Genomic DNA, 13942 nt, shown 5'->3' with positions numbered 1-13942 from the left:
AAACCTGCTTCCACAATTCTGGTCACTGCATCTCAAAAAGGATATTTTTAAAGTTTGTAACAGTATTGGCTGGGCAGCGAAAATAAAAAAGGTTCTAAAGTAAATCCCCTATGGGCAAATATTACAAAACCAGGGGATTTTTAGTGTAAGAAAAAGGCAAGAAAGGAACAGAGAGCATGGTAAAGTTATATAAAACAATGCTTGTTACAGAGAAGGTGGACAGGTTTTCTTCCCCTCACATAAGCCTGGTATCATTCAATGAAACTGGAATGATGGGAAACACAGAAAAGACAAGGACATCTTTACTAACTACATAATTAACCTATAGAAGTACATAATTAACCTATAGAATTCACTATTGCAGTATATAGCAATGGTCACCACTTCAGATAGGTTAACAAGGGGATCATACAAATTCAGGTAGAATGTGGTTATCAGTGGTGAAAGGCTATTGATTACTTTTTATCATCTCCAGTACAAGACAGTAAACTTTTAAAAACCACAGTGGGAAGATGTTATTGTGCTCATGTCTTACTTGTATGTTGTCTATGGGCATCCAGGCAGCCATTGTAGAAAACAGAATTTAGGACTATATAGGCTTTTAGTCTGATACAGAACAGTTCTTCTGATTTTTATAGGAGCTGATTTAGAATGTACCACACCAACCTGATGCTCCCTGAAAATACTGGCTCAGGTTGTCATCTAGGCAGATGGGCAATCAACAATCCAACAATCCTACAAACTCCAAATATGAAACTCTATGGCTGTGAGGTGGAATGGAGAAGCCAACAGATTTATAACGTACTTACAGGAGGAGATGCAAGGTGGGATGTGGAAGAACTGCTGGATGAACTCCCAGATCCAGAGCTTGGATAAGAAGGCATTGGCACAAAAGCAGCTGAAAGAGAGAAGGGAGAAAAAGGGAGAAAGAAATGTCATACTTTTTGGGTTGTCAATAACAACATTAGAAAAGCTTTCTTGGCTTCCTCATGCCAACTAATTTACCTTGGGTGAAAGACAGCATCATTTAACTGAGAAGGAGAAACCAAGTCACCATTTGGTGCAATTGCTTGTGAAATATGTATTTTTCCCACTTTATAAGCTCTTATTTAGTTAAGCTACAGATTTCAGAGGGTACACCATTGTCCCAGTTCCAATCACCAATGTTGCAGTGAAATAGGAAAGGTTTTTTTTCCTGTTCTAGTACCCTGGTAGTGGCCTGCTTTGCTCAAGGATGTTTGCCTGGTATCTGTTCTGAGGTACTTCCAGTGCCTGGTGATGATCTTATCATTAACACATGCCTTATGAGGAGTGGCTTACGAATCTAAAGAAGAGAAAGTAACACGATAGCCACGCTTAAATATTTGAAAGGATGCCATATTCAAACATGTGACAAGTTATGTTTTTAAAGTATTGAAAAAATAATGTAGAATACACTTTGATAAATGAGAGCCAGCATGGTATACTGGTATGAGTGTTGGACCAGGGCACTGGAAAATCAGGGTTTGAATCTCTGCTTGGCCATGGAAATCCACTGGGTGACCTTGGGCAAGTCACACTCTTTCAGCCTCAGATGGCAAGGGCAAACCTCCTCTGAACAAATTCTGCCACGAAAACCCCGTGTAGGGTTGCCATAAGTAAGAAATGACTTAAAGGCATACAACAACAACTTACAGAAGATGGAACATACTGTTTTCCTGCTGTTCCAGAGACTATAGCCTTGTCTGCATGGGCCAAAACATCTGTTTCCCCTCCTCTTCCACACTGACATCATCCTATTTTGACGACACATGGCCCAAACCCGAATTCTGGTGTTCAGACCACATCTGGCATACTCCACACCAGAACTGGGCAAAACAAGGCTACAACAAATTTTAAAAATTTACCTGTTGTTACAGATCTTCTGCGAAGCTCTGGAGTTCTCTGTTTCTGCACCATGGCAGCTGTATCTATGGACATCAAGCTGGGCTGCCCAGTGCATTCACTATCCCTTGAATCACTCATTCTGAGGGCCAAATGAGTCACCCAGCATGTGACCATCAGTGGGCACCTTGTTCTGACTTCAGAAATAAGTGGCCTGCAGTGGAGGTATATGTGTTGGGCAGCCCAGCTGGATGCCTGTACAGACAGCCACCACTGTGCAGAAACCAAGGCAGAACAGGGCAGTTGCAGAGCCTGGAAACTCCAGGCTTCCCCTGGAGTATCCTGCTCAATGGAGACAAGACACAGGACACAGAGGAATGGATTCAAGCTGCAGGAAAAGAGATTCCACCTAAACATTAGGAAGAACTTCCTGACAGTAATAGCTGTTCAACAGTGGAACACACTCCCTCAGAGAATGGTGAAGTCCCCCACTTTTTTAGAGGTTTTAAACAGAGGCTGTATGGTCCTTGTGGTCTCTTCCAATTCTATGGACTTTATCACATGAGGAAAACTGGAAGGTTAAAGTGGCCCCAATGCAGGGTCATTCAGGGTATTAGGGACAACTTCGCAGCTGCCTATCACATGACGCTGCACGCAATCTGGACAGAATCTAGGGAGAATGTGAGGGGAATCAAGAAATTAGCAAATTCGCAAAACTACCGTATTTACATGTCCATTTTGCTTGTGAATTCATTCTTTTTGCGTGATGCCAGCCGTGTGGATGACTCCTGCTTCCCAATTTCCCAGCATCCCTTGCTGTGTCAGGGAGAGGCAGGCAGGCTTGTGCTTAAAGGGATACACAAACACTTCCCTCACCTCTTCTACTGGAGTCTCTAATTAAGGGCACAGCTGCTGGAGAAGGCAGAGAGAGGACGTTTTGCCATTTCTTCTGGATAGGAGGGAGAAGTGGAGGACATGTCCCGGAAAAGGAGGGCTTCTATGAGTGTCAGCCCTCTGTGGAATCAGGCAGGCTTATGGAACCAGCCTTCTCCTTTCTCTCTCTCGTGAATGTCTGTGTTTATGCCTAAAAAGGCATAAACAGTGCATTTTTTGAATAGAAACCAATCATCAAAATGCAGTTGTCAAGCTCACTCTCTGAGTGTAAGTGCACAACAGAACAAGAATATCATCACAGCCCTCCCTCCATGATAGCTGTCATCCTTCAGCCTGTGAGGGAGTGAACAGGCAGGCCCAGCTCCACCTGGGCTAGCCTGAAGAAAGAGAGCCCTCCCTCCATCAAAACTGTCATCCTTCAGCCTGTGAGGGAGTGAACAGGCAGGCCCAGCTCCACCAGGGCTAGCCTGAAGAAGATGAGACATCCCTCCAGTCCATCTGCCTTGATCCGGGAGAGAGAGAGAATAACGACTGGATCGCATCTCCTTTCCCACCACCATTCCCTTCTCCTTTTGTGTTGTGTCTTTTAATAATAATTGTAAGCCACTCTGATAGCCTTTAGGGCTGAAGGGCGGGGTATAAATACCATAAATAAATAAATAAAACAGCAAAGGCAAAAGTATCAAATGCAGTGAATGGCAATGTCAGTGCATATAGAAAGTTTGAAAGCAAACACACAGTCAGTGTAACCCTGAAAGTAACACTGCCCTCCCAAAAGCTGCATTCTATCTGGCTCTGGTGTCCAGCCTGTAGCACTTGATGAATATCAATGGCTGGGAGCAGACAGCAGCTTTGCAGACATCCTCCAAGGGCAGTCCAGTCAAAAAAGTGGAGGATGCAGCTACCGCCCGCGTCGCATGGGCCCGAACCCGAGCAGGAAGAGATCTATCTGACAGTTCGTAGCAGAGGTGGATGGTATCAGCCACCCATTTGGAAAACTTCTGCACAGTCATAGATAGTCCCTTTTTGGCCTCTGAGTAGCAAACAAACAGCCGCTCAGAGTTCTTCGAACCCAAGGTCTTGTCCAAACAGAAGGCCAGCGCTCTTTGAAAGTCCAAGGTATGGAGCTGGTGCTTGGTATCGGTGGTCGGGTTCTGGGCCAGAGTCGGCAATACAATGTCCTGGTCCGTATGAAAAGCCAACACCCCCTTTGGAAGGAAGGTGCTATCGGTACGGAGGACCACTTTGTCCTTGTGGAACCAGAGGTAGGGCTGGTCCACCCTGAAAGATTGCAAACCTGAGGGCAGGGAACTGTCTAATTAAAAATAATAATAATTGTAAGCCGCTCTGAGAGCCTTTAGGGCTGAAGGGCGGGGTATAAACACCATAAATAAATAAACAAACAAACAAATAAAGCACAGAGTTTGCTTGCACAGCGAATGGAGGTGATGGCCACAAGGAAAGCTGTTTTTCAGGTCAGCAATGTCATGTCTATAGTGGCCATGGGATTAAAGGGCCAAGCAAGAAAGCACAGTGTCCAAACTTCATACTGGTGTCGGTACCAAGGATGGAGGATGCGGGTTGCTAAATCCTTTGAGGAATCTCTTTACCAGAGGGCCCTTGAAAAGAGAAGGCCTGCCCTCGAGATGGTAATGAGAACAAATAGCCGACAGTTAGCACTTGATGGAAGTCAGTCACAGTCCCGAGTCTGCCAGGGACATCAAGAACTCCAGCACCGTCGGCACCAACGCTCAGGATGGAGAGATGTCTTTCTTGGAGAAAGTGCAAGAACTTGTTCCACTTACATTGGTAAGACTTTTGGATTGAAGGCTTCTGTGCAGCCAAAATAACAGTCCTGATGGAATCAGGTAAAGATCTTAATGACAGATCCTCCATGTCACCAATGGGAGAGTCTGCATGTCTGGATGGAGAACCAGGCCTTCGTGAAGGGAGAGAAGATGTGGCCGGAACTTCAGCCAGAGGCACATCCTTCAAGACAGGTGGAGGGTGGAACCATGGTTGTCTCGGCCACTTCAGTGTGATGAGGATCGCGCTGGACTGGTCTGACGTCATTTTGCCAAGACTCTTGTGATGAGTGGAAAGGGAGGAAAGGTATAAACCAGTCCTTCTGACCACTTGAACTGGAAAGCATCTCTAGGGAATCCAGAGCACGGGTTTGAGAGCAGAACCTTGTACAGTGAGTGTTCAGAGGTGAGTCAAAGAAGTTAATCATTGGCTTGCCCCACAGATGAAAGAGGTAGGCGACCGTCTCGGGATGGAGCCGCCACTTGTGGCACAGGTTGGAGGACCTGCTGAGCTGGTCTGGCAATTCATTCTCTGCTCCTGGGAGGTGTATGGATTGGAGAAGGATTCTGTTGTTGATGCACCAGTCCCAGATCCTGAGGGTGATCTCAAGCAGTATCTGGGACTTTGTGCTTCCTTGTTTGTTCAAGTAGTACATGACGGTGCTGTTATCCATCAGAAGAAGTACTACCTTGTCAGAGAGGAGCAACTGAAAGACTCTGAGTGCCTTTTCCACTGCCAACATCAGTAGGCCATTGATGTGGAGTTTGCTTTCTGATAAAAGTCAATTTGTCCTTGATGATAAAATACAGGATGTGTGCCTCCCAACCTTCCAGGGATACATCTGTTGTTAAGAGTGATCTCTGGTTGTGGGGGCAGAAAGGTTATCTGGATGTTGAACTACAATGACTTGAATTTGCATTGACTAGGTTTCACTGGCTGTGTTCGAGAAGAAGAATGTGTATGCCACTCCCACCTCATTGTTGGGACTCCAATCCCATTTTCAGTATTGACTATGCTAGCTGGGGCTGATGGCAAGTGCAGCCCATCATCATCAGGTATTCCCCACCCCTGTCTATGTAAATATACTGTACTTTTAAAACAAACAATTAAAAGACATTGGACTTTGAATATGACCCATTTTCCCCATGTAGAAAGCAAACTTGCCACTAAGCCTTCATATGTAACAAAACCTGATTCAGTCTATTCTCATATCCTTGTACGAAAATGTACACTATGCACACAATAAAGAATTTCACAGCTGGATAACTGGGAGGGATGCATGCTAAGTTGTAACTTTTTAGTCAGTTAAATTCCTTGATCTTACCACCTTTAAATCTGAGTAAAAATGTACCAGTGATATATAACATTGGAAATACAGATAGATATTAATACAAATGTTGATACAGAGACATCTTAAAACAGGCATTCTGGGGGACTTCCGGTTGGTAATGGCGCCCGTCGAGAAGCTACTTGACTAGCTGGTCAAGGGTCGATCGGACATTGCGGTGTTACGGGGGGGTTCGGGGTAACCCGACAACTCCGAAGTTTCCTCCTTGACATAGGGGGACCGTAGGGGGCTCGGCGGAGGCTCATCAGCGCGAGATTCCGTTTCTAGACCTTCCAACGACTGCTGGGGGGAAGAGTCGGAAGCAGCGGAGCCGAAGAGCAATCCATGGCCGCATTGTATCTCCGGTAACGGACAGGGCAGCCGCCAATTTTATTTTAAAAGAACTCAAGGATTGGAGGCAAATTGGCTTCCCTTCGGATTGAGGTGATACTTTTGCAAATATCTTTATATAACAAAAAGACTGCGCTTATGAGATATAAGGGACGTGGGAGAGAAGTGAAGAAGTGATCTGGCGATCTGGTGAGAAATACTTGCCCTTTAAATTTATGAAATAATAACAATAATACAAACAAATTCATAAAGAAGTAGAAAAGACTAAAAAAGAACAATAAATACCCTCGGGGTTGGACGCTTCTGAAGTGGCAAAAACAATAGATTTAAGATATATCAGAAGAGATTTGGAGAGTGAAGAGTTAATATAGGACTATTAACTGACCTTGGATGAGATCGGCTTAGACAAAACATCTTGAGGCTCAACGGATACCAGGAAGTGACGCTGGGAACTATAGAGCTTGAAAATCATAGAGAGTTACAGATCTAAGATTGGCTCAGACAAAAATATCCTTGGGTCCTGAGGTCCAACGGATACCAGGAAGTGACGCTGGGAATTATAGAGCCTGAAAATCTTAGAGAGCTACAGATCTAAGATTGGCTTAGACAAAACATCCTTGGGTCCTGAGGTTCAACGGATACCAGGAAGTGAACTATAGTGAACTATAGAGCTTGAAAATCACAGAGAGCTACAGCTTAAAGACATTGTAAATTTAAGGAAAAGGAGAAGGGAACAACGAGAAAGAGGACGAGAGGAGGGGGCGCCGAGGACGGAAGGAGGGGGCGACGAGGACGGGAGGAGGGGGCGACGAGGACGAGAGGAGGGGGCGACGAGGACGGGAGGAGGGGGCGACGAGGACGGGAGGAGGAGTGTGGATGAACGCCTGAGAGGACTAGAAGATCGGCAGTTCTCTTTCTTTTTTTTCTCTGCTGCTTCTGACAGACGCTAACAGGAAACGACGTATGGGAAGAAGCAAGAAGTTATGGGAGTTGTAGTTTAAGTGACCGCTGCAACTTTTTGTCCCTCATCAGATTAACAAGAAAAAAGATACAGTAACTTAAATAACTGCAAGGCTAAATAGAAAGAAAAGTATTTGGGAGATAGTAGTAACCAAGAAGTAAAATTAAAGAGTGGGTTTCAAAGGGAAAGCAGTCAGAAGACACCAACGTAGGCTGTATTGATAATGTTGTAGTGGTGGTCTTCTTGTTTAAAATTTGGTGTTTCTCTGTTTTTTTTTTTTTTTTTTTTTTTTCCTGTTCAATGTTGGTTATCCTGGTTTGCGATTTTCTATTTTGAAAAAGTGGAGGTTTAAAAATAGAAATTGATTGAAATATTAATTTTGGTTTTGGGAAAAAAGGAGAAAAGGAGGGAAAAAAGAAAAAAAGAAAAAAAAAAGGAGGGAAAGGGAGAGGAAGGGAAGGAAAAAAGAAAAAAAAGAGGGGGAAAAGAAGGGAAGGAAAGAAAGAGAGAAAAAAAAAGTAGAAATTGAAAAAACAATAACGAAATAGTAGATAATTATCAAAAAGAAGGGAACAAGAAGTATACAAATAGTTCTATTATTGTTGAGAGTATCACTGCTATTTTTATCACCATTCTAACTATTGTTACTGTTATTGCTTTAATATTTTAATATTGAGTTGTTAAAATGTCAGCTCCAGGAAAGAATATACCCCCAAAAGGACAACAACTGCAAAGAAGACAATCAACAGAAAAAATAGACATGACAACGATGCTATTGGAAGAAATAAGGAAGTTAAGAACTGATCTCTTAGAGACAAAAACTGAATTAAAATTAGAAATTAAAGATACAGAGAAGGGAATACGTCAAGAAATAAGAACAGATATGAAAGAGATAAATCAAAATATCACAAAATTAACCACAGAGATGACGGCAACGAAACAGAAGATACAAAAAATGGAAAAAAGAAATGACGACATAGAACTCGAAATGACGAAATTAAAGAAAAGATTCGAAGATGAAATGGAGGAGAAATCCATTTGGGAACAGAAATTTAGAGATAAATGCATCAAGATAAGGGGTTTACCAGAAGAGAAGGATGAGGACCTGATGGACAAAATATCAAACTGTTTGGCTGAATTTTTAAGTAGAGATCCCACAAATTTTCAATGTGAAATTGACCGGCTATTTCGTGTGAACTCTTATATTGCATCACAAAGACAATTACCGAGGGACATCATCGTTTATTTTGTGAGGAAATTTGTGAGAGATGAGGTACTTAGAAAACATAATGAAAACCCCCTAGAGTATGAAGGACAAATTCTGAAAATCTTCAAAGATATCCCAATGGCTCAATTAAGAAAGAGAAAAGAATACCAATTCTTAACCATAAAATTAAGGCAAGAAGCAATAAGATATAGATGGGAAATACCAGAGGGGTTAACCTTCTGGTTCAAGAAAAAAAGAATTACGATTAAAACAGTAGAAGAAGCAAGGAAATTTATGAAACACTTTGAACGTCAACAAGATATTCAGAAAGAAACAAAACAAGAAGAAGAGAAAGATAAACAATTAAAAAGGACAATGATGGTGCATCAACAATGATGACTCGAAAAATGGAGAGAGATTTAGAAAGGCAGAAAGAGAAAAATCCGACACTGTCAGATGATGTGGAGATATATGGAGAGGGAGCAACGGGAGGAACAGACGATGACAAAGGAAATCAAGAGACAAATGAAGAGATAAGAGGAGAAGAAGAAGGAGAGATAGGAGACATTCAAGGAGAAATGGAAGAAGAAATGTAATAGATCATATTTGATAACTTTAATATAATTGAGAAAATGCAGAAATTAAAATTCTTGACATGGAATGTACAAGGACTAAATACACCGCACAAAAGAAAAAAAATTTTTCACTCACTACAGAAACAAAGATTAGAAGTAATCTGTTTACAAGAGACGAGGATAAGGAAGATCGATACGAAACATTTACGAAATCCAAAATTAGGCCAAGAATTCGTAGCAGCGTCAAATCAAAAGAAGAAAGGGGTGGTGATGTACGTGGACCCCAAACTAGATCCGAAGGAAATCAAGACAGACAGCGAAGGTCATTATTTGATAATTGAATTGAAGTATCAGGGTAGAATATTGATATGTGTTGGTATTTACGGAGTATTGGAGAAAAAAGGAAGATTCTATAGCAAATTGTTGAATGAATTGAAGGATCTAAATTTTGATGATTTAATTCTCATGGGAGATTTAAACGGCGTCGTAAATCCAGGAGTTGATAGAAAATCCGAGAAGAAAATAAAAGAAATACAAGGCAAACTTCCGAAACAATTTTTTGACATGATTGATCTAATGGAGATTCAAGATGCATGGAGAACGAAATATGGAAACGCAAGAGACTACACTTTCTATTCAAATAGGCATAAATCATGGTCTCGGTTGGACATGTTCTTTTTATCTTCATTCATAGGAGGCAAAATTGATAAAATGGACATACTACCCAAAATATGGTCAGATCACAACCCAGTGAGGTTGGAAATTAAAATGGGCAGACAGGAATTTTCCTGGAGACTGAATGAGGCTTTATTAAATAATGAAGAAGTGGCAAAAGAAATAGAGAAAAGTATAGAATTGTATTTTGTAGAAAACATGAATAAAGGAGTCCCAATACAGACGGTATGGGACGCCTCTAAAGCTGTAATGAGAGGCATATGCATGAAAAAGGGGGCCGAATTAAAAAAGAAAAAAGAAAAGGAACTGAAGAAACTAATGGAAGAATTAAAATTAAGAGAAGACCAACTCAAGATCAATCCAAATGACAAAAAAATAAATAAAGAAAGGAAGATTCTCTTGAAGCAAGTTGAGTCAATCACGCAAGAGGAAATTCAAAAGAAAATCACTTTTGTAAAACAAAAATACTTTGAGTGTGCAAATAAGCCAGGGAGACTTCTGGCTTATCAATTAAGAAAAGAAAGGAGCAAGAGACAAATTGGTGAGTTACAAATAGAGGGGAAAATAATTAAAAATCCAAGGAAAATACAAAATGTATTTAAGGAATTCTACTCAAAGCTATATCAAAAAACAAGAACAAAAGATGACGAAATGGAAATTTACTTACAGAAGATACACATATCCAAAATTAGTGAAGAACAACAACAAGAATTAAATAAGGAAATTTCAAAAGAAGAAATAATAGCGGCAATTAAGAAAAGTAAATCAGGTAAAGCACCAGGTCCCGACGGTTTTATCATAGAATATTACAAGAAATTCTGGAAGCAATTGTTATATCCGTTATATGTAACAATGAAGGAAGCAACTACGGGTAATATACCGGAGACATGGCGTCATGCGAATATCACTTTAATCCATAAGGAGGACAGAGATCCCAAAAACCCATCCAATTATAGACCGATATCACTATTAAATGCTGATTATAAAATTTTCGCATCAGTTCTAGCAGAAAGATTAAAAAATATTCTAAAAGATTGGATACACGAGGATCAAAACGGCTTCCTACCAAATCGAATGATGAGAAATAATATAAGAAATGTATTAAATCTAATCGAATATCATGAAAAGAACTATGACAAAAAATTACTCTTGATTTTCTTAGATGCGGAAAAAGCATTTGACAAAGTTAATTGGAGATATATGATTACGGTGTTAAAAGAAATGGAAGTTGGAGAAAATTTCTTAAATTGGATTCAAAGTATATACAAAAAACAGGAGGCAAGATTAATAATTAATGGAGAAAAAACGAGTTCTTTTGATATACAAAAAGGAGTAAGACAAGGCTGCCCCTTATCTCCATTGCTATTTCTGCTAGTAATAGAAACTCTACTAAAACAACTAAGAGAGGAAAGAAGGATTGAAGGAGTAAAAATTAAAGGATGGGAATATAAAACTATGGCCTTCGCAGACGACTTGGTTATCTCTTTAAGCAACCCTGTAAACGACATTGATTATTTGATAACAATGCTAAAAATATATGGAGAATACTCAGGCTTCCAGATCAATCAAGATAAGACAAAAATGTTAACGATGAATATATTTGAAGTAGACCAGAAAAAAATTACAGAGAAATCCAATTTCCAAATTGTTAAAAAAGTGAGATATCTCGGAATTTGGCTAACAGTTAAGAATTCGGATCTATTTAAGAATAATTACGAAAAAAATTGGCTCGAAATTAGACACGAAATTGAGAGATGGAAAAAGTTAAAACTCTCATGGATGGGTCGAATATCTGCAATAAAGATGATGATTTTGCCAAAGATGATGTTCCTTTATCAAAACATACCGATTATTCATAATGAAAAACCCTTTCAAAAATGGAACAAAGACCTATCAAAATTCGTGTGGAACTCAAAAAAACCCAGGATCAAATTCAAATTGCTCCAAGATGCAAAAGAAAGAGGGGGTCTGGCCCTTCCTGATCTAAAACTATACTATTTTGCTGCTACTTTAACTTGGACTCTGGACTGGATGAGATTGGAAAAAAATAAGATCATAAATTTAGAAGGAGCTGGATTGATTTATGGTCTACATGGTTATCTGTTTTATGGGAAAGATAAAGTAAACAAGGAATTTAACAATCATTTCATAAGGAAAGCAATCTTTTATGTATGGCAGAAAATTAAGAAAAGATGGTTCCCCAAAATCCCGTTATGGACATCTATAAATGAGGCCCTCTATACAAGAGAAAAGATGCTGTGTGAAAAATGGCCAACATATGATGATCTGACTAAATTAGAAAACAACAGAAGAAGGATAAAAACTGAGGAGGAATTAATAAATGAAGGATTTATTTGTAATTGGTTCCTGTATAGAAGGATAAAAGAACAATATAATCAAGATCAAAAACTGTTTGGAATAGGTAAAGGAGAAGGAGAATTTGAAAAGATAATAATGCACGCAGGAACCAAAGAAATTTCTAAAATATATCATTTATTATTGAAACAAGAACAAGAACAAGAAATTGTAAAAGATTGTATGATAAGATGGGCACAGGATTTGGGGCAAAACATTCAATTAGTACAATGGGAAAAAAATTGGACAAAAAGAATAAAATTTACAACATGCTATGCCCTTCAAGAAAACCTATTTAAAATGCAGTTTAGGTGGTATTTAACCCCTGAAACAATAGCCAAAATGTCAAAGAATTGTAATAACAAATGTTGGAAATGTAAAGAAGAAGTTGGAACATTTATTCATTGTTGGTGGAGATGTAAAATTATTGGAAAATTTTGGACTGAATTACATCAACAAATTCAAAAGATTTTAAAAATAAACTTTGGAAAGGACCCAAAGATGTATTTATTAAATATGATCGAAGATACGGAATTAGAAAGAAAGTATGGTAGAATCATTTTCTATATGATTTTAGCTGCAAGAACTTTATTAGCGTCATTGTGGAAATCAGAAAAAGTACCCGATTTAGATCAATGGTCAAATAAGGTATACGAATACATAGATATGGACAAAATAACATGGAGGAAAAATAAAGGATCAATGAACAAATTCAGAGAGCATTGGGAACCATGGATAAGGTACATGAAAGAAAAAGAGGGAGATTACGCAGTTATTATATACGAATGAAATGTAACGATTTGTCAAAGTAAATAAGAATAAATAGAATAAGGCTCTTTTGAAGACCACATCACTTGGTAATAGTATATACTGTAGTAGGGAAATTAAGACTAAGAGAATGAAAAAAGAGGGCGATATGAAAAGATGTAAAATGATGAATCAAGGAATAATATATATAGAGAACGTATAAGTATATTAAGGAAATATATAAAGTGTAAAGGATAGAGAAAGACTTTTCACAATCACGTCGGGAAGTAAAGGAAGAACAAAAGATAAATTCAGATATTATTTAAATGTATGATCGTATTGTGATGAATTTTATTTGTAAATAATTAATAAAAAAAAAAAAAAACAGGCATTCTCTCTTTGATCTCATACATGATAAATCACTCTTAAGAGATGATTCTGGCTTCCACACATCCAAGAAGAGTGAAACATCACTTCATACTTCAGAAATATTTTCATCCACAAATATATCTAAATTGATTGATTAATTGATAAAGTGATTAAAACGAAGGCATGATTAATACATTCACATTTCTTCGTAGTGGGTTTCCGCTCTTGCTTTATCCTTAGAAGTGTTACAAGATCCTAACACCACAGAGCACAATATCAACACACACCTTTTGCTAATCAGGGCTATGTCACGACCACTCTATATTTTTCAAACCACTGTTCTTTTAGGTTGACAGCACCCTGGGCCTTCTTATCCCACTGCTGTCACCAAAATTATGTCACAACCCACTCTAAATTTCTAAGGGTTAGTAGTGTGTTGTTGTTTAAAAAACTCTGGCCAGGTGGTATTTGAAACAAGAATAAAAGTTTATTTGAAAACAGAACTGTATAAGATATTATGGATACAAAGTTGTTATTGTAGTCTTTCTTTGTTACTTTGTCACAGTGGTATTCTTGTAATCGTAATCCTATTGCTAACTCAGCCACTCAGGCTATTGAATCCTGCAGGATATCAAGAAACCGAAATCCTCTCCTTAGAGTTCAGTTTATTCTGAGTCTCTCTTTCAGACTCCAAATATATTAAGGTCCCTCTCTGGACCTAACAGAACCTTCTTGGTCTACAGTCAAACCCCAACTTGGAATATCTATCAGGTTGTAAGTCCCTCACACTGGACTTAAACCTCAGTTCCCCT

At 39.2% G+C, this 13942-nt stretch overlaps 1 protein-coding gene across 2 annotated transcripts in view; it reads right to left on the bottom strand.

Moving 5' to 3' along the window:
* The window catches only part of LOC149289960 (serine/threonine-protein kinase ULK1-like), a 126393-nt gene that overhangs the window by 39362 nt on the left and 73089 nt on the right, over nt 1–13942 (bottom strand). For both annotated transcript variants that reach the window (XM_089489682.1, XM_089489683.1), the window contains exon 12: nt 810–898. In XM_089489682.1, coding sequence (XP_089345808.1) covers nt 810–898 — 89 coding nt within the window. The remainder of the gene's footprint in view (nt 1–809; nt 899–13942) is intronic.

The sequence above is a fragment of the Sceloporus occidentalis genome, unplaced genomic scaffold (genome assembly GCF_023333645.1).
Source record: "Sceloporus occidentalis isolate IW3139 unplaced genomic scaffold, rSceOcc1.0.p SCAF_41, whole genome shotgun sequence".
Lineage (NCBI taxonomy): Eukaryota > Metazoa > Chordata > Lepidosauria > Squamata > Phrynosomatidae > Sceloporus > Sceloporus occidentalis.
This window is presented reverse-complemented; position numbering and strand designations above follow the sequence as displayed.